This window comes from Mesocricetus auratus, unplaced genomic scaffold (assembly GCF_017639785.1).
Source record: "Mesocricetus auratus isolate SY011 unplaced genomic scaffold, BCM_Maur_2.0 Super-Scaffold_100007, whole genome shotgun sequence".
Lineage (NCBI taxonomy): Eukaryota > Metazoa > Chordata > Mammalia > Rodentia > Cricetidae > Mesocricetus > Mesocricetus auratus.
In genome coordinates, this window is record NW_024429191.1 from 22057116 (window position 1) to 22085060 (window position 27945).

At 37.4% G+C, this 27945-nt stretch overlaps 1 protein-coding gene across 2 annotated transcripts in view; it reads right to left on the reverse strand.

The window, feature by feature from the left end:
- The window catches only part of Gabra1 (gamma-aminobutyric acid type A receptor subunit alpha1), a 56649-nt gene that overhangs the window by 4330 nt on the left and 24374 nt on the right, over positions 1 to 27945 (reverse strand). For both annotated transcript variants that reach the window (XM_005071937.4, XM_013114796.3), the window contains exons 5-9: positions 21756 to 21976; positions 18310 to 18392; positions 12635 to 12778; positions 4767 to 4919; positions 76 to 278 (exon numbers count right to left, since the gene is read on the reverse strand). In XM_005071937.4, the coding sequence (XP_005071994.1) occupies positions 76 to 278; positions 4767 to 4919; positions 12635 to 12778; positions 18310 to 18392; positions 21756 to 21976 (804 nt within the window). The remainder of the gene's footprint in view (positions 1 to 75; positions 279 to 4766; positions 4920 to 12634; positions 12779 to 18309; positions 18393 to 21755; positions 21977 to 27945) is intronic.

Here is a 27945-nt window from a genome sequence, read left to right on the forward strand (position 1 = left end):
CAAACCAACATATTCCATCTAAAAGGCTTAAGGCCTCAAAATCCTGATACAACAAAGAGCCACTGTAGTATTTACCTTTTCTGGAACCACGCTTTTGCCATCCCATGCATAGCCTCTCTTGGTGAAATAGTTTACTGTGGCAAACTCAATTAGAGCTGAGAAAACAAAGGCATAGCACACTGCAATAAACCAGTCCATAGCTGTTGCATAAGCCACCTTCGGGAGGGAATTTCTGGCACTTATACTCAAGGTTGTCATGGTCAGAACAGTAGTCACGCCTGTAAGGAGAGAAACTAAGTCAATATGCTGGTTTATTGTAGAACATTTCATAACAGCAGGCCTAAACTGGTTCCCCTGATTAAAAGGTACCAATAGCATCGTATTCAGATTAGGATTCACCTAGTTTGACTTGTAGTGGAGGAATCATAATGTAGCAATATAGTTTGAGGTCAATAGCCCAGCAGTACTAAGGGTTAATTACGAAGAAACAAACTACTCTGCTAACCAAGAATCTGTTGCTAAAACAGTGGAACTCTTTAAATCTTGTATGTGTATTCTGAGTAGGATAAGGGACAATATTATTCAGTGCACCCAACTCTTGACATAGAATTCTTAGGTATCTACTGGCTGTAATATTCCATAAATATCTGCAGTTTTGTTTAATAGTAATTGTCACAAATGCAGAAAGCTAAAATTCCATTAGTCCTTGGGAGCAGAAAGATAAGTAAGAATTTGTAGAATGATGATTTACCACCTTTGATACTTTTCTCCTATACTACTTCTCATTTAAAAGATCTACTCATTTTCTGGAAACAACACATGTATGAATAAATGTGTAGCAAAGTTATGTAAAAGTTACTATGAGAAAATACTATGTACACATACTTGAATATGGACTTTTTTATATCTTGTTTAAAATCAAATGACTAAGTGGTAGCAAAACTCATCTTTAAAACAAACCTGATTCAAATGTCCATAGTCTTTTCCTTTTTTTCTAATATTACTTCATCTTCTCTACACTCCAAACCCTAAAGATTTAAGTGACTTATTCTCAAAGTCAAAACAGTTTGTTAAGTTGGTTCTTTTTAATTTATTTAGATATTTCAATGAGACAGAGTGTAGGTTTATTGAACTACCATAGGAAACACACTGTATTGGTTTCACATCCTGAGTTTTGACATTTTGAGACTCTTTAGAAAAATTTACAAATGTTTTAAATTTTTCAAAGCAATTCTGTCAGAAAGAGTCAGAGACTAGATAGCCTTGATCTACTAGATACATTATCACCATGGTAAACGAATTCACGGGCCTCAGTCACTAGCCCGTAAAATGGCTAATTTCATCTTCAATCTCTTTACTGTCCATGCCATCACTGAAATTCTCAGAAAGGACAATCGTTACACCATCACTCACAACAGTATTGTGAGGATTACATTTAACAATGTGAAGATGATAACTAATGCATGGCCAAGGAAGGAGCTGTCAATCCATGATTCAGATCTGGCATTCATTCCTCCTGTTGATAGCTTTAAAAAATCAACTGGGCAACACAAATGACAAAACAATTTTGTAATTTTTAAACCAACAAGTGTTCCTAGGTTTTCCAGGAATATCAAGGTATATGGTCTTTTATCTACACTCAAAAAACATAATTAAGAAGAAATATAGTACAGTATCGGCTAAATGATATTCTTGCCCTATGGTTAGGATTAAAAAAAATATATTTAAGTTTGGATGACACAGAGTTCAGAAAATTCTAGGGCAAGTTCCTTATTACATAACCAACCTAAAGAATATTAGCTGGCAAACTGCCCCCAGATTTACATACCAATATTAACTGGAGCAGATAGCAAGGTAATTAAAAGTCAGTAATTGGGGAACAGAGCAGCCCAATTCCAAATCCCAACTTTATAATTGCTGGATGACCTTGGGACAATTTCCCCACAATCTCAGGCGTCTGGATTGTTGCATTTAATTTCTTCCTTGTTAATTGATTTTATTAACTCTAACTCGCAGTGTTATTGGGAGTATTAAATAAGATAATATAATAAATATTTAATTCTTAGCCAATGGGTTAAGGGAAATACTAATAACCCTGAAGGAAAATGTCTGTGTTCTATTTTATGTATCATTACTACCATAAACTACAGTTTTCTAAAGTTCAGTTTAGATATGCAAATATCAAGAATAATCTGGAAATTATCTTACCCCCAAAACTCTATAAGCTAAGAATAGTACAGAATAGTTTACATTGTGTGTGTGTGTGTGTGTGTGTGTGTGCGTGTGTGTGTGTGTATTTGAAATCACTGCCATATAAAAATGGAAAGGAACAAAAATGTGTTACATGGCTATTAAACTCCAAGGGCTAAGTCTGATGATTAATATATTTTACCTTTCCTATGAAGCCATTTGAACATTGCTTTTCCTCCCTTGTACTTGCATTTGACTAGAAATGGGAGTTCAGACTAATGGAGTTAAAAGACCAATGTTATATAGCTGTTACTGGGTAAAATTAAACCTAAAGCTTGGATTTTTTTTAGCAGCAAATTTACATGGCACTGCAAATAAGAGAGCATGGGAAGAAAAGACAGATCATATTTTCAGGTCATAAAGTAGAAAACCTTTGCATAATTTTGAATTGCTTTGTATCAAACTGTTATAACTGTAGTGAGATTATTTTCCCCTCTTTTGATATTTCTTTACATATTGGGGACGTGCTTAGGCATCCATGGAGCTCAGAGGAGCTTTAAGTTCAGGCTTAAAAGAATAGAAACATGTGCTGAATAAATGTTAAAGGGCTAAAGGGCTAGGAAAAATGTGCTTGTGATTTATATTGAACTTAAACACCATAAATATATGACTTTGCACACAGAAATACTTGCTATAGCTGAGTTTACAGTTATACACTTATGTTCGCCAAAAGGTCATTGGTCGTTGTGGTATAAGATCACTGAAAATGTTATAAACTATGTTTTGGACTCATAAAACACTGAAATGCTTTGGCAAATTTCCAAATAGAAATGATAGTCTTGACTGGAGCAAGAGAGGGAAAAGGTAGGAAAAAGTCTTTTCAATATAGTACCGGTTTCATTCTATTGAAGAAAGTAAAACAAAACTCAAAACCTAAATCATGTGTTTAATGTTTATTTCCTGGTGTGATGAGGGCTCAGATGGAATGCCCATACAATGGCAAGAATCTCCTAAGAGGTCAATCTTTAGTGTATTTAATAGTTATTAAAATTGACAAATGGGTACAAAGAAAAATGAATCTAATGTGAACTGCTCATTTACTCTGCAGCTGGAAATAATTTTGCAGGTTAATTTAGTTGCGTGCTTAAACTGTTGCCATAAGACCAGAGAACAGATTAGGAGATTTTCCAGCTACAAGCATTGCTAAGCTCAGAAGACAAGACATGACTAAGTAGATGGAGTAGAGTCAACATCCCTTTTTGAGAGAACTGTTATGTTATCCTTTGAACACCACGGGTATTAGGACAGCAGAATCTCTGCATATGAATTAATTTGCAAACATTTAAAAGGTTTTCCATGTGGAACATGTGGCCTTCAACACATCATGTACATCGCAGTTGCTTGTAGAAGAAGCTTAGGTGAATATACCTGTCACCAATGAGCATGCAGTTATTATTTCCAAATGAATGACATGGTCCAAGTGAACCCATTATGTGTCAGCTTAATGTAGCAGAGTGAAACAAAGGTGATGGCTATGTGCCACCACCAAATACAAGGAATCTGGAGTTCAAACCTTATCATGATTCCTCAGCACCTCACTTAGTAGCTCCTAACCTGATATAAATAATGTAACCTTGTGTTAATTTGGTTTAAAGTTAATAAGATGTTCATAATAGTAGCTTATAAGATGTTTTAGGTTTAAATAATATAATATGGTGAATCACATAAAAACTATTTGTAATTTTATGGTCATTAAAATTCCATGTTCAAGCATGTATTTCATGAAGGCAATAGTGTGCAAGTAGTTTAATACCTCATTTATTTTTAGAACAGAGCCATAACTTGGTACATTTCTAAAAACTTAGTGATTAAATGAATTGATAAGTTTACTGCCAGAAATATTGTTTTGATCAGTCTGAAAAGTACAGTTGAGGTGGTGTGGCTGGGATTCAGTCAGGAAGAACTCCTTTCTATGAAATGTGAACTCTAGGTCAGTTTTCAAACTATACACGGGTGTTCACTGTTCAAGCAATTTTTCTATTACAATGCCTTGACTTACAATGTTCAGATTATTTTAGAGATCCCAATAGAAAAGGGTCAGTTTCTAATTCTTTAGGAATTCACTTGAGAGGTAAAAGGAAGTATCTATCTATTACTAGGTTCAGTAATGACCTCTCCCTACTTAAGGTAATCCTTGTTTGAACAATCTAAAAAAGTACTCTCTTGCTGTTTTTTAAAAATTCTAAAAACTCATATGCTATATGTGATTTACAATTTTAGGTTATTATACTTTTATCTAGTAAGTGATTTTCATGTCTGTTTCACTGTCATGTATGCCAAAACATCAAATTATATTTACATCAAGCCATTCTACCTGTATCAACAAACAACTTTCTATATAAAGACACTGGTTTTTAAATCATCGCATAATAGAAATGATAATTCTTCAAAAATTGTTATCATAAAAGGTTCAACTTTGAACATGTAGTAACATTTTTTGCTTCTCTTTGCAATCTCACAATCATGGAACAGCTGCCTTCTAAGACTCATACAAACATACATTGATTGTCACTTACCAAAGACAGTTCTCGCTGGTACTGACTCTCTGTTGAGCCAGAAGGATACTTGTGAGAGAATAACTGTCATTATGCATGGCAGATAAGTTTGAATAACAAAGTAGCCGATTTTCCTCTTCAAGTGGAAATGAGTAGTCATAACCACATATTCTCCTAGATAGTGATAAAAACAGTGAGTTTGAATAATTTGTCATTGCAAAGAAGTTATTCCCTAGGGTTTCAAAGGAAGCAAAGTTCTAGGGGTTAGCCTCAGTTTGTTTTCCGTGCGACATCTAGATAATAAACAGCAAAGTCTTTGTCCATGAGAAAAAAGAAACATTTTCTCTGATGATAATGTAAACTATTAGAATCTTGAGATTCCTTACTTTTACCATTTCTGAATCATATACCTAAGGGATAAAGCTGAGATGTTTCCATATTGATCCTTAAAGTGATGTACTAGATCCAATGATCCCAACAAACAAAACCGGACAGTTTGACTTTGCAAAGCAAATTTGGAATGTCAACTGAAGATGCTTTGTTATTAAAGTTGGGGCATCTAAATTTTAGTTCCAAGACTTCTTTGGACTTCAGATTAGTGATAGTTTGGTCAGAAATAGAAAATTAACAGCTAGCTAAACTCCATTGTTTCTCAAAATTTATTTCCCAGAGTCAGCTGTCAATATTTGGGAAGGCGTAACTCACAAATGTCATTAGGCATATAAAAGCATTCTTTGAATTTACAATGAAATCTATACTGCTAATAATACTTTTCTTTTTTCCTTTTATTAATTTTTTCACTACTGGGGATGAAACCCAGGACATCACACATGCAAGGCAAGTCCTCTAGCTACACTGTACAAACAGATCCATAACCACCCTTGGAGTTTGTTTCCATCCTTAGGCTGACCTGAGAAACAATGCTAGGCACTCTCTAAGATCCTTCTGTTTCATTGGACTGAAACAGTAGCTAAACATCACAAACTACAGAAGGGTGGACTTTTATCCATGTTAATCTTATTCAACTGCAAATCTTCAAAATGTTCAGCCTGATTCATATAGAATCTGTGTGTGGAAGAAACCACAAGGAGATAGTTATGTCCACAATAAGAAATCCTCATGCAACTTAGAAGAGTTCCCCACTAGTCCCCTTCTTCCCATTCTAAGCTTCCCAGTACTAGATTTCTCATTTAACAACAAACCATAGACATCTGGCTTAAACTCCTGTATGTGACTGCAACTCCTCCATAACCCAAATCTCATGACTCAGTATCCATCAATTTCATACTTTGCTGCTTACTCCACTCATAGAACTTAGTAGTGGATCTCCCTTCTTGATAACACATTCTCACAACCATCTTTTATTTACTTATTTTTGCATTTAACTTTTGTCTTGGGTTCTCTTAACAACTCATTGATCATTTCCTTTATAAAATACCTAGTTCCATCTCAAATTATTATTTTCCTTTTTATTCTTAAGTAAATGAGGTATGCTTCTGTCCTCAGTTCCCTCCCTTAATCTGAATTGGTTGAACAAGGTGACCTTACAACTCTCTTCTTACTGGCTTTGTGGGGGTATGAAAATGCCTTCCAATTTTGCAAGGAAACTAATTTTATTCTAAAAATAAAGACTACCAACCCAGAATTCAAAGAAGACAAATAATAGCTTCTCATATTTCACCAACAACTATGTTTAAAATTCACACTGCAGTTCACCTAGCATAGTTGTGTACCCAATATTTGAATACTGGAGAACAGAAAGTTCTAGTCCAGCCTGGGTTACATAGCAAAAAACAAATCACACTAAGCTCTTTCCCTCAAAAAGATTGATTTGCACATATGTGTCTAATCTTTGCCAATAATGATATATTGGATTATTCTTATCATGTTAAAAGCTGATTAAGAAGGAGAGGATGCTATCACCACATTTGATTTCACCTTCGCAGCATCTTTTCTCTTTCTTCTTCCTTTCTCATGGTTACTGTCCCCGTCTCTTTTGTACACTGACTGCAATAAGCTATTAGCTGTCTTATGTGCCACCAGTGACATCTACCTCCAGGTTTTTCTTATTCTTAAATGTACAGAGAAACTTGTGATTATAACACCCTTCTTAATTAAAATATCTAAACAGATTCCCATTGAGATGATTAATCTTAATAACCAACTTGAGTGCATTGATACAGCACACTTCTAGAAATATCAGCAAGGGTGTTTCTGAAGATGGGAAATAACTTAAGCTAAGAAATGAAGATCTACTCCAAATGTAGGTTAAACTACCCAGTGTCCAAGAAGGTGGAAACTCAAGTGTGTAAATATGCACACCTCTGTCTTAGAGTGATTTTGCTGCTGTCCTAGCTTACAGGCATTAGGTTACTTTTTCAGTTCTGGAAGAATGACTTATAATAGTGACACTCCTGAGAATTTCAATAAACACAAGTCCCTCTTGTTCTGAGACTTCAAGCTTCTTGAGCTGAGCAGATCTTACCTGCCTTGGGCTTGGTGCCGTGTATTCTACTTTGTAACATGCCCCATGGATGAACATATGAAAAGTCCTGAGTCAAGCCATACTTTTTGACATTTAAATATTTTCCTTGAGTATTTTTCATAGTAATAGAAATCTAACATATACCATTGTCTGCATCTGAGTTTCTCAAATTTACAATTGGCTTTTGGGATCAAATAATTGTTTGTGGTTAAAGTCCATCTTGTGCATTGCATATTATTTCACTTTATCTCTAGATTTTATCAGAAACAGGGATCCTAAAACAATAAATTCCACAGAATTAAATTTCCCAAATAACCATACACTGGAGGAGGGAAGAGCTGAAACTCTGGTTCAAAGGAGGAGGAACTTGCCTGCCAGAGATAATTTCACATGTTCCAACAGGTTATCTCAGATAATCGCTAGCAAATCAATGTGTAACTATTTCCTGGCTTTCATTTCATCTTCTCTGTAAAACTGTAGTCCTGCTAAGGAGAGACAGCCTCTAAGAACATTTTGTTCTCCCTAGTCTTAGCCACATTAATTCTCTATCAACCTCTATTTTCTAATTTCTTTGCAATATTTGAAAAAAAAGCCACTGAGTTTGTGTACTTTAGCACCTGTTAATTTAACCAGTAGATAACAACATTAGGTTATACATCCTTCCCTGAAATGAGGATAGAAATAGTCCACAATACACACAGTAAGAAACAATCTGCTCCCTGAATTCAAAGCTCCCCTACACTATATGTTTAATCCACAATACAGGCTCATGTCTTTCCATGCATCTTAACATCTTTGTACCTTGGCCAAAAACCTCTATTTGTCATCTATTCCCGAACATTTTGTTCATCAATCGGTTGAGAAAAGCCCAAATACCAGGTCCTTAGCAGGGTAGCAAGACACGTCCTGAGGGAAAATTGTATTAGCCTTGGAAGGAAATGAGTTTATTTGAGTTTAATACTCAAATCTATTTTCTAGTTGCATTCCCTTGGGTACCTCATGTAGAGTTTCTTACTCTCAGTTTTCCTGTCTGTACAATAGTAGAGCTACAATGTAACTGAATGAAGAATAACTGCTCTAACAGGACATTATATAAGAACAGTAAAATAAATTTCAGTTACTTTCTCCATTTTCTTCACTCTTTGCCCATACCAGAACTGGGACAAGTATTGACAAAAAAATCAATTAAGTGTTACAGAAGGAAACCATTTATCAATTGCCATTAATGACAACTTCCATATGTTGAACACTTACCAATTTCTTTATAGCTATTGTTTATATTCAGTAATAAAACTATGTTTGAATTTTAAAATCTTCATTTTGAATGTTATACACAACAGTTTCACTTTAATTTCTCTATATATTGTTGGCAATGTCTTCAAGGTCAAGAGAAAGAAAAGCAAGAGATCCTAATAGGATAAAAATTGAGTTTTCTGAGACCTTTGTTAAAATCCACCCTGTATAGACATGCTAATTCTGCTTTCCCATCCCAGGGGTACATTTTGTTATTCCTAACTATTCATTCTACTGTGGCCTGAAAAATGCCATCAGCTTAAAGGCAAAAAGAAAAAAAATCCCATCTTTCATAAAATGTCAGGAAGATGAGTATCTACATATATTCCATCATCTTTTGTCATTTGCACTGTGACATTTTTGTGAAGAGTCTGTAAAGAATATGGTTCCAGGGAGTACTATTTGACATTATTCTTTATTATAAACAATGCATTTTCCTGGGAGATTAGGAAAGAACAGGAGGCCCTCCACTGTTTTGAAAGCATCTCAAATTAAATAAAATCTAAAGAGCATTAGCCCAAAACTTTCAAATAATAAGCAGAAGGGCAGCAACATCAGTATCAAAATTTACTAATTTAAAAATGAACGAAAAACAAAAAATAAAAGCCCATATTTTAATGTAGATTGGAAGTCTAGACACCAAATGTGTATGTACTAAGCATATCAAATTAAGTGTGTAGAAGAATTGCAAGTTACGTAGCCTCAGCGATCATCTAAACCTGAGGGAAACTTGTAAATTAGAAACGACAAAATTCCTGATATATTACAGAATAAGAATAAGGAAATGCAAGAATGAAAGTGGGTATAATTTGGTATATTGGCATTTGCTGTTTATTTAGAGGAGGCCTTCTCAAATGTTTGCTAAACACATTGGTTAGTTTTCTTAGGCTTCACTCTTTCTATTGTCTATATCGTATGACACTACTGAACCAGCCTATTACTTGGAATGTTCTGAGGATAAGACTTAATAGCATGTGTGACAATATGTATGATCCTAAATCTTAGCAGATTGACAGTGTCAAGATGGAGCAATAGACATTTATTCTTTCTGACTTGGGAAATTAACCCTCAATCAACTTGCAAAATATTATTGAATATTGAGTCCATATGAACATTTTTCCACATTCCATGGAAATAAGAAATCATGAATGAATAATAGAACTCCTAGCCTAACTAGACCCTTTCTCTTGTTTGAAATATGAATTAGTTAACTAGAAAACCACAGGAGTCTTTTCTCTGGAGATCATGCGCTGGGCTTTACAGATGGGATCCCTGAATGTTTATCACATTTCAATCCACAGTGAGAGAAGATGATCCCTGATGGTATTAACCTTGGAGAGTATCTTTCAGATGAAACCTAGGAAAGTCTCCTTATGTAAGAAAGGTGATTCTGCAATCTTTCTTAGTCAGTTTTCTAAGGATAAAAGATAGTAATTCAGAAGAAACAACTCACTTTCCAAACTTGCCAGCACACTCTGTGATCAAATTTGCTTTGGAAAACATGGCAGCATCAAGCTGTCCTTGAACACTTTAAAAAAGAGTTACTTTCTTATTCTATCCTGGATATTGATGTTACTCTTGTACCAATGGCCAATACAATTATTTCATTTTTCTGTATATGGCTTCTATCCAGTGACCTAAATTCTCAGATATTGTGGTAGTATCTTTCTCATATCACTGAAGTTATATAGAGGTATTTGGACCTGAAGTATGTCACTGGGATGATGTGTTTACAGGCATGCAGGATACCACTTTCTAATCTTGCAAAAGTCATCTAGAATTGACTAGGCCACTCAAAGGATATTAAGGTGGACAAAGACTTTTTTCTATCTAGTTATTATTGTTTTGTGTTCTAGTACCTTCATTCTCTGGTCTCCTGGAAGAAACAGAGAAGGAATTGCACTCAATGTCATCTATCTTAACATTTTCAGGCCTCCATAATGAAGTGTAAAATATAGCAAAACCTTTGTTACTTTTTTTCTAAAACCTGCAGAAATGCATTCTTAGTGAGTTCAAGTGGTGCCACAGGATGTATAATTTGGTTTCTTATTACAGTGTTGAAGATGGACAGTACACTGTGCTACTCTATTTGATAATTTGCTGTCATTCCCTCTGCTCCCCAATATTTAATAATAAGTGGGGACTGCCTCTTCTTGTTCAGGTATACTCAATGTTCAATTACAGAATGACTATTCCAAGTAAGCCCAACCTATGGGGTTGACCAATTCAGTGACTCAATTGTTGGTCTTTTATCTCACTACCTCAGTTCACCTTTCTTTTTTTGATTATATTTTCTTCTCTGAATAACTGAAATTTTGTTGGCATACTCCTCAGGAAGCACAAGGTCATTTCACAAAACCATTAAGTTTAAAAACATAGTATCTCAACCTGGAGAGAATATGTTCACAGTCATTAAGGATAGAATTAAAGTAGAGTTCTTTTTCTCCAAATGGTCTTACAGACTTGTATACATTGTTTTATGTGAATTATTGCAATGCGATTGTCTCCTTGATATCATCAACCACCCATCATAAAAGATTAAATGTGTCTCCATATATAATAAATGCACAGGATCTAGAATATTGGTTACTGTTTTCCAGCAGAGGTATACACTGTCAACATAAAAAACTGTCTCCTGTAGCAACCTTTCAATTAACCTAAGCTACATTTGTCCCTTGTTTACTCAAAATATTTATTCAATGCCTCCTCTGACATAGCTACTCCAGAAAATAATAGGGATAAAATAATGGCCGTGATCTCTGCCCTCAGAAAGCATTAACACGGCACTTAGCACCCATTTTGATAATTATAGTTTATGTGCTCATCCACTCTAGACTTCACCTTCCATGAGAGTAAGGTCTGTGCTGTGCCATCATTGAAACTTCTGTGCCAGTCATGATACCTGACTTATCACAACGTTAAAGAAGTAACCAGAGCTAATTTGGGTATCTTAAGCACATGTTGTAAGAAAAGAAGGAGGGGGAGGAGGAGGAAGAGGAGGACTAGGACGAGGAGAAGGAGGAGGAAGTGGAGGAGGAGGAGGAGGAGGAGAAGGAGGAGGAGGAGGAGGAGGAGGAGGAGGAGGAGGAGGAGGAGGAGAATAAGAATAAGAATAAGAATAAGAAGAAGAAGAAGAAGAAGAAGAAGAAGAAGAAGAAGAAGAAGAAGAAGAAGAAGAAGAAGAAGAAGAAGAAGAAGAAGAAGAAGAAGAAGAAGAAGAAGAAGAAGAAGAAGAAGAAAAGAATTTAGTGCTGGAGCAACAGCCATTGCATAATAATTTGAGCATCTCCTGTGATATTCCCCAGTGTTTTATACTAGAGCTCCACTCCCACTTCTTGTTACATTTCAGGTATAAGGATAGAACCCAGACACTGATGCATGCTATGCAAGTGTCCTCACATGGAACTACATCCACAATCACTATCTCATCTGCAATGTATGCTATTCTGATTCCTTAGGAAATATTTCTGTCAGGAGAAAGAACTGGACTAACATCCCCAGGCTTTTGGTGACAGCAAAAGGATGTTTATTGACATCCTTCTCATGGTAGAGAAACAGAATTTCCATTATGCTGCTGCATTTCTGCTGCTGCATTTCTAATAAGGGCAAAACTGAGGTCAAGTCTTCATCTTATCAAACAAGAAGCATAACTATTTAGCTCCTGAGGAAGTGACAGGTGTTTATAAACAAGTAAAAGTCACATCTTAGATAAAAACTAAGTGATTGACCTATATTACTTGAAAATGTTAAATTTCTTAGGGTCCCAAAATGAAATCTGAAATTAGGAGGCTTTTGTTCTTGCTTTAATTGGTGACTGTTTTGGTCATGGTGGTTTCTTGATGAAATTAGCATCACTGTTTTTGTACATGACTAAGTCCCTTTTTCAAAATCACAAATTAAAGTGCACTAAATAAATTAAAATTTTGTAAGATGTGTGTAAAAATAATTATTAGCTTGACAAATATTTTAGCAGATAAATATAACACTGTAGGCCCAGGTTTCACTACTTTTCAGACTTTTCTGTTGCTAGGGGAGTCACAGATTTTTACATTCTCACTATACATGTTTTCTTTTCATTTAATTGTCTTCAGAATAATAAAATGGAACTTACCTGTACTAGACTGAACAATTCCAGAGTCAACTGTTTGTCCAAGAAGGTCATACTGGTTTAAGCGTGACCCATCTTCTGCTACTACCACTGAGCGAGCTGGCTCTCTAGTCCACTCATAGACAACTTCTGCTCTTGTATAAGCATCTGAGAGAGAAAAAGAGCATAGTTATGCATCCTGCCTCTTTGCTCCTTCTAATGAGCTGATTGTTCATCAGCTTCACATTTCCTACCACATTGTTGCAGGTGGCAAGCTAAAAAATGAAAGTTCATGCTCGGTTGCTTGGTGCTATAAATACACATTTTTCTGAGGTTTTATTTCAATCATTTGTTCACTCTTTTTTATCATTTTTTATTTTAATTTTAAATAGCTTGTTTTACATGTCAATCCCAGTTCCCTCTCCCTCCCCTCTTCCCGCACTCCCCTTCCCCCCTCCCTCCCACCCTATTGCCAAATCCTTCCACATAGGGGATATCTAGAGTCTGTCATTTTACTCTTGGTAGGGTCAAGGCACTCCCCTAAGAGTCCAGGCTGAGACAGCATCTCTCTTTGTGCTATAGGCACATGAAGACAGTTTGTATACCAGGGATAGACACTGATCCACAGCTCAGGGCCTTCTCACTGACACTCACATTTGGGGGGTCCAGATCAGTCCCATGCTGGCCTCCCCACTGTCGGTCTGGGGTCCAAGAGCACTCCCCTGTTCAGATCAGCTGTCTCTGCTGGTTTTGCCAGCCCATTCTTTGCCAATTTGCTCATCACATTTGTTCACTCTTAACATGTTAAACCCATACAAAGGATACAGCACTGTGCAGCTGTTGCAATAATAGACATATGCAAGGGTGCCAGTTTTATGTGATTTACAGTGGCATAACAGAGACACAAACAGAAATCCAAATAATGATGTAATTCCACCGATTGTTTAATGCAATAAAGTCATGCATTGCTGGGCGATGGGTTGGAGGGATAAGGCCTGAATTTAGGTACGGAAAACGACTTGGAGAGGCTCAAAGTCAACACTTTTATAAATGTAAGATCCAAAGAGAGAAGATGTTCCTAAGAAATAACTTGTTCAATAGACAATGATGTTGTCATTGTTTATTTATTTTATTTCAGGCAAAGGCACAACTCAGTTGAAAAAGATTAGTATATCCACAGTAGAAACCATGAGACCTAAATTGAGATTAGAGCCAACAACCTTGGGTAGCAATGATGTTGAACCATGGGAAGCTTACAGAAAAATAGAAACGTAACACAAGAAATGTTGCTGCAGAAGCCTTGGAGAAGAGGCTTGCACTGACATCCTCTTAAAATGATTATTTGTATAGATATTTACAATTATGCTGCTTCTTCTGATGCTGATAAGTTACCTTACAAAATCTTTCTTCTCACTAATTTTCATTAGCAAAGTTAGTGAAGATATCTCCCATATGAGGATCTGGTTCATAAATCCTTAATCCATTCAGATTAGAGAGGAGTGTATAGAAACGAAGGAAAGAAGGAAGTGGGGGGGGGATAGATGGAGGAATTAAAAGAAGGTGGTAGCAAGGAAGAAAAGATTTCACAGAATTTCTGTTTTGCAGTCAAAGAAGATACACTTTACATTGGCTGCAATGCTGTCCTCTGTTTAGATGCACAATGATGTTAACATTTTAAGAAGTATCAGATGAGGAAAAGCAGAACTGCTTGAGATTATTTGATGGGAGGGCCTGATAACAAAGGTTAGCCTCATGATACAAGCTTGATTCACTGGCACACGGCCAGCTCATCCATTAGTCACATTTGGCACCCCTCCCAGGGACCAAACCACTCTCAAAAGGCTATGAAAAGGTTTTAATTTATTTAGGATCTAAGATCAATATAACCTAAACTGGCATGTATTCATCTTTATACTAACAGTTATAAACTATAATTTGAATTATGTTTTGGAGAAATGAGTCCCCCAAAAGATAAAAATGCTTAGAGCTCATTGATTTCTTAACAATTGGCCTGTTCAATATAACCTTCAGACTCAGGCTTGAGAATTGTGTACAAATATGTATATGCCCAAGATAAATAAGGTGTTTCAGTGTTATACAGGCAGGACAATTTTATCAATGTATAAACGTATAAAATTAGACTTTAGAAATTTCCTTAGAAGAGGGCAGAATGCACAAGTTGGAGAAGTATCATATTTCTTAACAATTCATAGGTAGGAAGTTTCTGAAAAATATTTTTTTGGTCATAGCAAATTCTTGTTTTTTTACTGAAGCAGACACTGTGTATTTGTTATATTGTGAACTGACTGAATGTACCTCTTGAAAAATCCTCAATGGCCACATGATTTCACCACATTTTATAGATAGTAAACTGGGTCACAGACCCAAATACTTGCTTCATGGCATGCCACTAATTAGTGGGGACAGAGAGACAAAAGCTTAAAATACTTTTCATTCTGCTCCATCTCATTTGAAATATTTCTTCTTGAAAAAAAGTTCACTTTGTACATAAGCCAAGGAAGTTTGCTGGGTGTGTAAATGTCGAGGAAGCTAATTCTAGAGCTCATGCCATTTTGGAACAAACTAAATCTCCTGCTACTACATTGTATAGTTGTTGGCAACAGTGTCTGAATGGTATCATTTTATAACTTGAGTTGTCTCTGGAATGCTAATATAGTTATAGCGGGGAAAGTGTGCTATCTTTAGTGCCTTGTGCATCTCTTTTTAGAAGTAGCATGGTGGGTGAACATGTATAAGCCCTCTTATACTGTACAGTGAAGGTTTACAACAATTACTACTTAGAGATTCTCCTTGAAATTTCTGCAAGTAAAGCTTTCACTCCCTTGATGTCTTGTGGTAGAGAAGACGGAAGGCATGAGAATAGTTTATGTGTATTGATAATTCTTAGATGTAAGGAAATAAAAGTTGGTAAATGCCTTAAACTGCTTAATCACATTCTTTAGGAAATGATTTCAAAGGAATCATATTCCCTAGTAACAAATGGTAGACCAAAGGCATTGGTTGAGGTTATGAAATAACCTAGTGTTAGTAATGCATGCAAACCTAGGTTTAATGTCAAGAAAGAAACTGTAGAATGAAGTTACAGTGCTTGTTACAAGCCTTAATGCCCAGGTTTCCATGTTTTCATCACACCTCTTCCATCTTTCTCCTCAGAACTTCAAATTCTGAAAAGCAAAAAGCCACCAAATATCTGGGTAGTATAATCTTTTATCATTCAATAAATACTTATTTATTGAATTGTGTTACCATCTGCAGCAAAAAATGCTAACTAAAATATACCTTGCTCTTAAAAAGTTGCAGTCTGCATTCAATAAAAAGTATTCAGGGATAAACACAAATGATAATAAATGCATGGACAAATGTTATAAAGTAGACTGGGAAAAGCATCAAGAAGATTGATAGCACCATATGCAAATTATTACAGAATCATCGGGAAAGAACTTAGGAGGTGCTTTTTGTGCTGAGATGTGGAAGATGAGAAGGCTATCCACAGATGCTACAAAGAGACGAGCAACACAGACAGGAAAGATCACAGGCAAAACACTCAAGTGGAAAGCTGTTTTGTATATTTTTCTTTGAATTCATTGTTCTCATATGGTACACTATTTATTTTCTCCTCATGATCCATATCTTTCTTTGTAAAATACCTCCCAAAATCTTCAAATGAAAATGTGTCTATGTGAAAATATAATCTTCTCAACCAACTATGAGAACATAGGCAAAATAAAACACATTTCATTATACTGACATGTAGGTAGATGATGCTTAGGATTTTAGGAAAAGCTTTGATCTGTGTGGCCACTAATTTCTTATTTCCTTTACCAACAATTTCCCATCTCCCTGAAAGCAGATGCAAGTGCTTGCGATGTCATTTTGTGATGAGGAACCTCATGTATAGACACCTTTTTTTTAAAGATGTGGGACTACGCAGACATTGACCAGCAATGACCTTTATACATCTTATATGAAAGTGCAAGGCTGTAATTCACTGACCAAATAAGAACACATTTGATTTGATTTTGGGAATAAAATACTTTCTAGGGACATTACTGATATTGATACTGTGATAGTGGTAATGGATCAGTACTGGCTCAGGAACAATATAGTGGCTGATCTTCTTCCTCCTAAGGTTACATTGCGGACTAGTAGAACTTACAAAGTATCCTATGTTTGATGCACTATTGGATATCCAAGTAACAAATAATAACATCCCTGTAAGAAATAGAACTGCCTCTCAGGAGAAAAAGGAGAGTCCACCATGTAAAGAGTACAAGAAAGGGGTAGAAAAAGCCAGTCTTCTCCCAAAGTCCTGTTTATCTGGAAGGTTTGCAGGAGATTAATCTTGAGTCTTCAGGATAGAATGTGATCTATAAATAGAGAACAATATCTCCCCATCACTAGAGCTGCTAAACTCATGAAAGCCCTTTGCTATTTTTTTGCTTGCTATCAGCCTACACTATCACTATTTTTTTCTATGAATCATATTTTACCAAAATAGTTGCTCAGTCTGCCTGTCTAATGGGAACAGTAAACCGGTTAGGTAAATTGGGATTGACTCAGTCCCTGTCTGAACCCCTCCCTACAGGAAGCCAGGAATACATTATCCTTGCTCCATGTATGCATTATAGTAAGAAATAGAAGAGGAGAGAGAAGCTCAGAAGCTTTGGTTATACAGCCCAAAGTTCCTTTGTCTCCCCAAAGGAACTCCTTGATGATTTCAAACAGTGTAGATCCATAAAGTCGACACAATGGAGATGTGTCTATGATACAATAAAATGGAAGCAAAAAGATAAACACATTCAAGAATTCCATGAATCATATTGACCTGGAAAATTTTAGAGATGATAATGACAATAATTTGTTTTCTAGGTATCCCCTTAACATGCATCTATCAAGAAAAAACTCCTACACATTGTCTTTGGCCAAATATGGTAATTCCTTTTTTATTGGGATGGAAACATATTTTTTAGATTCAAGATTCTTTCCCCTTTCCCAGAAATACTACTTGATACCACGTGTAACTACAGCTCTAGGAGATTTGATATTTTCCTCTGACCTCCACAGGTGCACACACATGCATGATGTACATTCGTATAGTCTCTTAGTTAGAGTTACTACTATTGCTGTGATGAAACACCATGACCAAAGAAACTTGGAGAGGAAATGGTTTATTTCAGCTTACACATCCATATATCAGGAACCTTGAGGCAAGAGCTGAAGCAGAGACCATGGAGGAGTGCTGGTTACTGGTTGCTTCCCTCAGCTTCCTCATCCTGTTTTATTATACAATCCAGAGCCACCAGAGCAGGGAAGGCACCAGCCTCAATGGGCTGAGCCCACATCCATCTAAGAAAATGTCTTACTGTTGGATATTACAGAGGCATTTTCTCAATTTGAGGTTCCTTCCTTTCAGGTAAGTGTAGCTTGGGGTAAGCTGACATAAAATTAGCCAGCACGCATAGGCACACATACATACACAAAAATGAATATAAAGTCTTTTTTTAAGTAAAAACGTAAAATGCATAAAGGCTGCTGCTCGTAAGCAACTCTTATACTGCTGTCTGAATGTTCTTGATGTATTTGTAACTTTCCAACAGACCACAACTAATTGGAAATCTCTTGCTTAAGTTCATAGATATGACATAAGAATAATGATAATTTTAAGTAAATTTACTTACAGCTTCCAAATTTTAGCGGGCAAGCATGGGCATCCATAGGGAAGTCTTCCAAGTGCATTGGGCATTCAGCTCTCACTGTCAGCCTTATTAATTAAGGAAACAGAATACAACAAAAGCTCTATAGATTAGACGCTTGCTGATAATTAGAGCAGGGTATTATTAACTATAGCAAATACATTGACAAAACAGATTACATGGACATAAAATGTACCCCTATGCTATATTCCCAACAATCAACTTATCTAGAATGATTTATAAGCTACCATGACTGCTTTCTGTAATTTTTTATTTGCTTTGTGAAAATTGACAAGATTGGATTTTAAAGAAGGGGAAAATATTACTGGTGTTTCTCATAACAAAAATCACTCCACTAATCCATCTGACCATGGGAATTGTTCCAGTAATTAAAGTAGATATAATCAAATATATAATTGTATAACCAAAACCAAATGATGGATAGAGTAATTTGCCTGATTTTATTATTACACAATATATACCAAAATTGAAATCATGTTGTAAGTCATAAATATGTGTATTTATTATCTGTCGGTGAAAGATACAAAACAACTTATAAAAGAACATGCACGATTGCCACTTCAACCTTGATTGAGAAGAAGACATTGGCAACAATACCAAGAATAGTCCTCCTGTCTTAATCATTCTGTGAACTCTTCCCCGAACAGTACCAACAAATGGAACAGAAATGGACCAGGTGAGGGAGAAAGTGTCCCTGGGCTTTGTGAGACTGTGGTTCATGCAAGGTATAAACACCTCTTTGATGATTGTCATGAAGTATGACTGATTTTCCATCAGTTAATTTTATTCATTGCCATGTCATATATGCTCTGGAAATGTGAACTCTATTCATATTTTGTCTGTTTCGATTTTGAAACAGACTTTCTCTGTGTAGCCCTGGATGCCCTGAAACTCACTCTGTAGACCAGGCTGGCCTTGAACTCATGCAGATCTACATCCTTCTGCCTCACAGGTGCTGGTATAAAGGCATGTGCCACCACTGCTCAGACATTCTATTCATGTTTTTTTAGTGCTAAAAACTAATTCATTGAAATATAGGAATATATTTATATTATGTATATATATAATATAGTAGCAGATAGAACTGTGGGGAAATTTGTATTTATTTTCTTCATAAGATTTAAAAATAAACATTTTTGAGTGTATGCATGGATATGAATGCAAAGATCCCTTGGTATTTATATCCAAAGACAACTTCCAAGAGTCAGTTCTTTCCTTCCACCATCTGTATCTGGTGCCCGTACCTACTGAACTACACAGCCAAAATCTTGGAAAGATTTTTTAGCAAATCCTGTGTTACCCTTTCTATTAAATAGTTCAAATAGGATGACTTTATAGCCAGTAAAAACATGTTAATGTTTATATTGCATGCTCAACTATTTAAAAAGTTACTAACACTAGGTAAGTGGTGAGTAATTTAGTTAATGGAATGTGTCACTTATCATAAAAAATTTACAACCACCAGAAAACATTAATCCTAAACCGTTTAGGATCTGTACATAATTACACATGAAAGGAATAAACATTGGATTTAGGGTGGAACACAAGTGGACTCTTTGGGAGAGCAGAGTTGCCTGTCTGTAACCAAAGCAAATTTTAATTTGCAATATGCTTATGTCCTGCTTGGATGCTGCCATAGTTTAGCTATGTCTTCCAGTGCTCTATTTTCCTTTTCCTTGTTATGTTTCCTCCATAATCTTTAAGTTGTATTGTATTTTGACTAGATGGGTTCAATTTCTGCAGCAATTTTTAAACTTTTTTTCTGTCATTTTCACCTGAATATTTGCTTTTGAAAATCTACGCATTCTAGCAGCATCTGCCAAAGGCATACTGGCTCTCCAATCCCATGCTAAATGCAAAGTACAGAGTTGAGACGTTTTCTTCTTGTTTGCTCCCTTACTCAAAACAAATCCCATTTATTTAATACTTTAACTTGAAACATGTGCTCAGGTTGTGCTAGTTGTGAATTATTTCCCTTTTGCTCTATACAAGGAGATCTCTCCAGTTCTGATGCTACCATGATTAACACAGTTGAAGCTCCAGTAGCTTACAAACATGCAGTGCAATTTGAAAAGAGAGAGCTACTAAGGAGTAGCGCACATGAAATCATAGCTTTCCCTGGGATACAGAAATACTTGACCAGAATGGAAATTTCATAAAGATGGGAGGTCAAGAAAGATTCTATGAGTGAGAAATATTGCAAATGCATGTCTTCCATGTGCAAATCCACATATTTTAATGAAAATTGAATGAAGCTCTCACTGACTTCTTCCGATGGCTTTAGACAATTAGATATTTTTAGTAGTTTTTCATTCTCCTACAGATGGACTAGCCAACCCTGCTAATGTGTGTTTGCATTTAGTTGCAAAAGCAGTAAAAGAAAGCATGGGTTGTAAATTGTAGAGTTTACCTGGTTATCTCATGTGCTTGATATGAAAAGCCAGAATTTTACATTAGAAGCAAACCTTTGTTCTCAATTATTTGTGAGAAGAGAAACAATTTTGCAGTTGCTAGATGAAATTAGGGATGGGCAGTGTTAGATTTCATATCTCAGTTTAATGAAATGGTTGGTCATAAGTACTGTGAGATTAGGGACAGAAGACAGATGTGCCAAATTTTAATGAAAGAAATAACCAAATATAGGAAACACTGACCATTCCAATAAACAGTTATACTGGGTAACCAGCTTTTATTTGAACAAAAATGAATCCTTTTTTTCATTAAAAAAATCAAAAATAAATAATAGACCACTGAATATTTCCAAGTTAAATGTATTTAAAATGGCTTTTTATAAAAATTATTCATTAGTTTTGTTTTTATGATCCATGCTTCCTTTATTTCATCACTAAGGCATTGTATACTTATGACATGTTTTTCAGTCATTTTTATATCATACTACACACATATACATACAGTTTTCAGGATAAGCCAAATTAAGTGTCTGTAGCTAAGAATACTATTTGAGAAATCATGTATTTAAGTACATACATAGTTCCATGTGAGTTTTTAAAATAATTTTGTATAATCATGCTTTTCATTTTGTCTTCCTTTTCTGTAGAAATATTTTTGAATGTCTACCATTTTATAGCTTCTAGAAATTTAACTAGACCTTATCACAATGCAGGGAAATATTCTTAACAGGGATTAAAGCGTCCTCTTTCAAAATTAAAACAGTTTGGAAATACACCTCTGCAGCATTGTATTAGCTAATCTAGATTTCATTCACATTTTATTTAACATTGCATCCATGCATGATATTTCAGAGCATTATGATTGCTTAGCAGAATAAATTTAATGCTTAAAAACCGATAACCCAAAGACCAATCATGGCCTATCACCCTGATGATTTACTTCTTGTAGCAGAACAAGAAGTCCAGACAGTTTCCTTCGGGAATCGTGACTGTCCTTACCTCATGGTGTACAACAGCGTGCCATCTTCTGTGATGCGCAGGAGTTTATTAGGCATGGTCATATTGTGGGCCACAGACTTCTTTCCATTGTGGAAAAACGTATCTGGAGTCCAGATTTTACTGGCCATGAGGTTATTTAACCGAAGAACTGTCATGGGCCCTTTGAATTTTAGTCTTTCATCCTTCCAGCTTTGACGGAAAAACACATCTATTGTATATTCCTGGGAATTTTGGAAAAGAGAAGTGTTCACAGTGTTATATTTCACCATACAAATATGATTTTGGAAGCTTAATGTTGGGCCTAAGAAAGGCTTGGATGCGAGGCCCAGTGTAAGCTCCTGAGACTGACTTGAGTTTAGGTCTCGATTGTGATGCCCAGTGTAACCTCCTGAGCCTGGCTAGAGTTTGGCAACTTGTCTCTAATCTGTAACCTCCACGTGGGGGGTGACTCAGCAAGACCTGAGGCAAGATTGTCCCCTGCCTAGCTACCTGCCTGCTTCGTGGACTACTATTGGCCCATAACTCCTCATGTCACCTTACCCTATCTTAAGATTCCCACACCCTACCTCAGTCCTATATAAGCTCCTGCCTTTTGGAATAAACCGAGATCCTGCTTCGACAGACTCCCTACTTAGTGTGTGTTTTTTCTCCTTGGTAACTAATGGGGGGAGGGTCAGTGTCATCCACACTTACCATCCTTCTCAGCCCCCAGGAAGACACTGGCTGGATCAGCCCTTCCCCTGCTCTACCTGAAGGGGGAACCCTGCAGAGATGGTGCCACATATGAGGAAATGACTCTTCAATGGAAGAACGCTGAGGGGCCACTTGGTCTGTGGGTGAGTGTACCCCCATAAATTATGGGGCAGTCTTTGTCCAAATCTAACCCTACTCTAGAATCTTTCTTTCTGATAACCAGGCTCTCCAGGCCTGGGACTGTTTGCTCAAGATTGCTCCCTGGCTGCCAGAGAGTAATCTTTTTGACTGGGATACTTGGGATATGTTTGAAACCCTAATTGGGAGAGCTCAGGTGGAAAAGGGAGAGATTCCCGCTCTGGGGACCCTCCCAACAGTGTCTGCTTTAAAGGGTTGCTTCCCCCCTGGACCACCTAGGGAGAAGAGTGAGGCACCAATCCAGGAAGGGACAAAAGGAGATAAAGAAACTCAAGAAAACCAAAGCCAAAACCTCACACCACCCTGTGCCCCTGTATCCATCCGTAGACCCTTTTGAAAGGGCTCCTTGGCCTTCTAAGGTCACACTGCTCCCAGTTCCCCCTATTAATCCTTTCCAGAACCCCCCCCCCCGCATCACCACTTTATTGTAGGGAGGATGCTTCTGGGGGAGAAATGATCAATCTTTTTCCTGTCAATGTTAACCCTGGTGGCAACCACCAGGCTGCCTGGTACCCCCTGGGAAGCACATGATTTAAAGGAACTCATAGAGATCTGGTCAGAAGACAGACCTAATTCCCCCTGGGCAGAGACTATCCTCCAGGGCTTAGCCCACCATCAATATACCACCCAGTTAAATTGATGGGGGTCCGGAGAGGACCAGACCCTCTCCTCTCAGCAGGGAGAGGATTTGGATGTGCCTTCCCTCAAAATGAAAAAAGACCCATTTGGGTACCAGCCAGAGACCTAAAATATTTGCCCCAACAAGGGGACAATAACCATCACTTCTCCAGGGAGTGCTCCACCCCTGAGAACTGTGTCTCTGTCCCCCCCCCCCAGGAACGAATGAAGATGTGGGTGATGCTACTCTTCCTGATATCAATGATGCTTATCCTGCCCAGTGATAGAGGATTTGGAAACCCACACAACATCAAAGTTATCCTGGCTTGCCTGATGGGGAAACCCTGTGACTGCCAGGGTGGAACATACATGGTGTCTCCCTTTAGTGGATGGGCCATACAACAGGTAGATTGTGATAGCAAGATAGCAGTCAATATGATTGACACATCAGGATCCCTTTTTTCAAATTCCAATAAGTGGATATGCATGAAGAAGCCCAAGATTATCCCCCAGGTTGATGGGAAGCCAGGACCCTGTCCTTGTACTGCTTTCTATCCAACAATGCATTTGGCCTGTTATGGCACTGCCCAAATGTGCACCAGTAGTTCCACTAAAAGGACTTACTGGACTGGGGTCTGAAATAGAGTGCTCTCTGGGGGTAAGGGTGGTTGGATTGTAAGAGATGGAGGGCATGCCTCTGTCCCTTGCTTTGGAGCACCAGGTGAAACTGTTTGCTGGGAACATGCGCCCCCTATCGGTTATTCAGATGGTGGGGGAGTTCAAGATCAAGTTAGGGAACAAGAAGTTCATAAAAAAAAATAGAACAACTTATTTTGGCCCAGTACCCAGAGCTCAACTATCACCCTGTTGCTCTTCTGAAAATCGGGGTGAGCTAGCACTCGACCCCCATACTGAGTCGCTTCTACAAATGGTCTTGGCCTTACTAAATCAAATGACTCCCTCCCTTGAGGAGGATTGCAGGCTTTGCCTCCAATCTGGACTTCCTCGGCCGCTTGCAGTGGTTTTTAATGATACAATCAAAGATGCCCCTGCTACTATAAAAGATTGCTCGGCCACATTTCCCATCCATGTCCAGCTCCTCCCAATGGCACTTTCTGGGGCTTGCATTTGGGCCCCGCCTACTACTGATAAATCCAGTATAGATGTGAGCTACATTGATCCATCTTTCTGTAATTCAAATACAACCAAATCTAATGCTCAGCGCTGCCTACCTTCTGGAATGGTCTTTGTCTGTGGAGGTGGGGTGGCATATGACTTCTTGCTGGCCAAGTGGTCAGGCCTTTGTGACCCAGCCACCTTGATTCCTGATGTGGATATTATTCCCTGGGATGAGGCTCTCCCTGTACCCTCTTTTGATTATATTGGTGGGAGACCCAAGAGGGCCATACCGATGATTCCTTTACTTGCTGGCTTGGGAATATCTGCAGGTATGGCCACTGAGGCTGCAGGGCTAGGCACGGCATTTGAGCTCCACAGACGGCTCTAAGCCCAATTGGTTAATGATATAAAGGCTGTGTCTAGTACTATCCGTGATCTCCAAAAGCAGCTTGATGTCCTGACTAATGTAGTCTTACAGAACCGAAGGGGATTAGACTTATTAACAGCCAAAAACGGAGGCATATGCTTGTTTTTACAGGAAAAGTGCTGTTTTTACACCAATAGATCAGGAATCATACAGGACAAGATCAAAAGGCTTCAGGAGGACTTGGAGAGCAGATGGCAGGACCTCTGGGACAACCCGCTGTGGACTGGCTTAAATGGCTTCTTACCCTATCTCCTCCTCCTGCTTGGGCCTCTCCTCCCCCTCCTCTTCCTCACTATTGGGCCCGGCATGATTAATAAGGCCATGCAACTTATTCGCCAAAAGGTAGAGGCAGTAAAACTTCATCATGTCGAAGTTATTATCATAGGCTCGCTACTCAGGAGCCAGGCTCCTTGTGACTGGCAGTCTTCACAGGAGCATCCCTCCCCATCCTCCACCTGACCAGTGATGGGCAACTTCTCAGTCAGACTGGGACGTCCTAAGACAAGTCATGATGTGGTCTTTCGATGAGCTGGATACATGGTACCTAGGGACAGGTAAAGTTCCCAATGGGGGACAACCTAAGACAGAGGCCATGATTTCCCGAGTTCTTACAAAAACAAGAGGGGTATATGTTGAGCCTAAAAAAGGCTTGGATGCCAGGCCCAGTGTAACCTCCTGAGCCTGGCTAGAGTTTGGCGACCTGTCTCTAACCTGTAACCTCCACATGGGGGGTGACTCAGCCAGACCTGATGCCAAGATTGTCCCCTGCCTAACTACCTGCCTGCTTCATGGAATACTATTGGTCCTTAACTCCTCACATCACCTTACCCTATCCTAAGATTCCCATCCCCTACCTCAGTCCTATATAAGCTCCTGCCTGTTGGAATAAATCGAGATCCTATTCAGTGTGTGTTTTTTCTCCCTGGTAACTAATGGGGGGAGGGTCTGAGTCATTGACACTCACCATCACTCTCAGCCCCCAGGAAGAGACTGGCTGGAACAGCTCTTCCTCTGCTATACCTGCAGAGGGAACCCTGCAGTTTAATGAAGCTTAGGTGACATTCTCAGAAGTAAACTTGTGGTGGCACTTAGATGTTAGTGTTAGAGGAATCATTGATGGCTTTTGTTATAAATTTAACACATATATATGTGTGCATATGCCTACACACACACACACACACACACACACACACACAAATCTGCCAAACTTGTGGAAAATTTTTTCTCAATTTTCTCCTTAAGTAGATGAAAGTAAAACAGATAACTATAGTAATATAAAAACAATAAATAACAGTTTAAAAACAAACTCATATTTTCAGGATGTATGTAAAGGAGAATATTTAAACTAATAAATATCAGCAATAATAACAAAACAACATAGCATTTTACAGGCCCCTGGGTATTTCCTCATGATCAAACTCAAGCCAATCATGGTGCTAATGTAGATGCAAACATCATTTGGCTAAGGAAATGACTTTTTGTTTCTTGTTTATTCAATAGTAATGTATGTAGAGTTCCAGTTTTCCTACATAGTGAGCAAGACTATAAAAATGTGGAATAAGCTAATCAATTTCCACTGTTAATTTGGACTTTTTTCCAAAGAGAGGAGAGAGAGAAGAATGCAAAGTATGGAGGTATGTGTGTGTTAGTGACCGCACGTGTGTGTATGTCACATAAGAGATGTGTGAATCTCATCATCACTCACAGCCAGGGAATCTATTTATTTGAATAAGTAGAGCATTCCTTATGGCATTCCAAAGACGAACATCTGCTCATCTAAAAACAAGCGATATGACTTACCAGCTCCTGAAATTGAAAAGGATAGTGTTCATCTTCCTTGCAGTACTTGCTACTTTGGCTCTAAATTTAGAACTCAATGGTTTGAAATAAAGATTACCACATTCTCCATCAATTTTAGCATACTCAAAACCAGAAAGAGGGGGAGGCACTAACTGAAAAACATTATGCCACGTTTCCCTAATCCTGTGAAGCCTGATGCTTCTTAAAGCAGCTGCTTTTAAATTCTATACATGCCATCCTTAGAACATACAAAATAAATAATTTCTGCCGTTAGGCATTTTATACATGGTTTTAACTACCTGTCTCTTTCTTAGGATTTAAACACTAGGAAATAAAGTCTGAGTGTATGTTTACCCTTCTGGCAGAGGTTTGATAGTGCTCAGCCATGACTGATCCATGCAGTTACATTATTAGTGGATGCCTTATAATGTACCATGTGGCTAATTGGTAACTGATATATAAAGAAGGAAGTGAGCAAAATGATGCTATTGTTTTGATACAGGCCAGACAAGTCACAATGTTTGTTGTTAGGCTTTTCTCTGTCAAATGAAAGTCACTGTGATACATGATATAAATTTATTCACAGCAAACATTTGTAAGCATCTATTGAACTCAGGAGAGGGAGAATTTATTAAGCCTTGAATATTATTGGAAGAACTCAGGGGCAATATTACACAAAAACAATGCTTATCACTCATGCTGTATTTAGTCTTCTTGTGCATCTGTCTCCTTGTCTGAATAACAGACAGGCGTCTGAGACAGAGATATGATATCTGATGGCCTTCATATTCATTTTTATCTTATCTGGCTACAGCCAACGGCTCTCCATACAACTGAATGATATTAGAGTGTCTATAGGTAAATCAAGATTCCAAGCATGCTTAAACAAATCATGTTCCCAGGAATCAAAACACTCTATTCACTTGCTAGCTCTAAGGAAGATTCCATTTGCTTGTTTGTGTTTGGTTAGTTTCTGGAAGCCTAGTAAGTGTTAAATGTAAATTAAACTTAAAATAGATTGAATTTAAATTTTCAGTGAGACAATGTCCAAAAGCAATCTCTCCAAAAATTATGTCAAAATTGCCCATGTCCTAACCTTTATGTTTTTATTATATTTTCATTCATATTTATTTATATGTGCTAAAGATTGACAGTGAAACTCCTTTTCCCAAATTTTGTTTGAGACAATTTTCATTCAAATATAATACACACACACACGCACAGAGAGGGCGCAGAGTGGAAGGGAGAGGGAAATATTGAAAGTAAAATTTATTTCCTCCTTTTCTCTGTTAGATTAGAAATAAAACCTAAATAAAAGCGGTTGACTCTGAACAT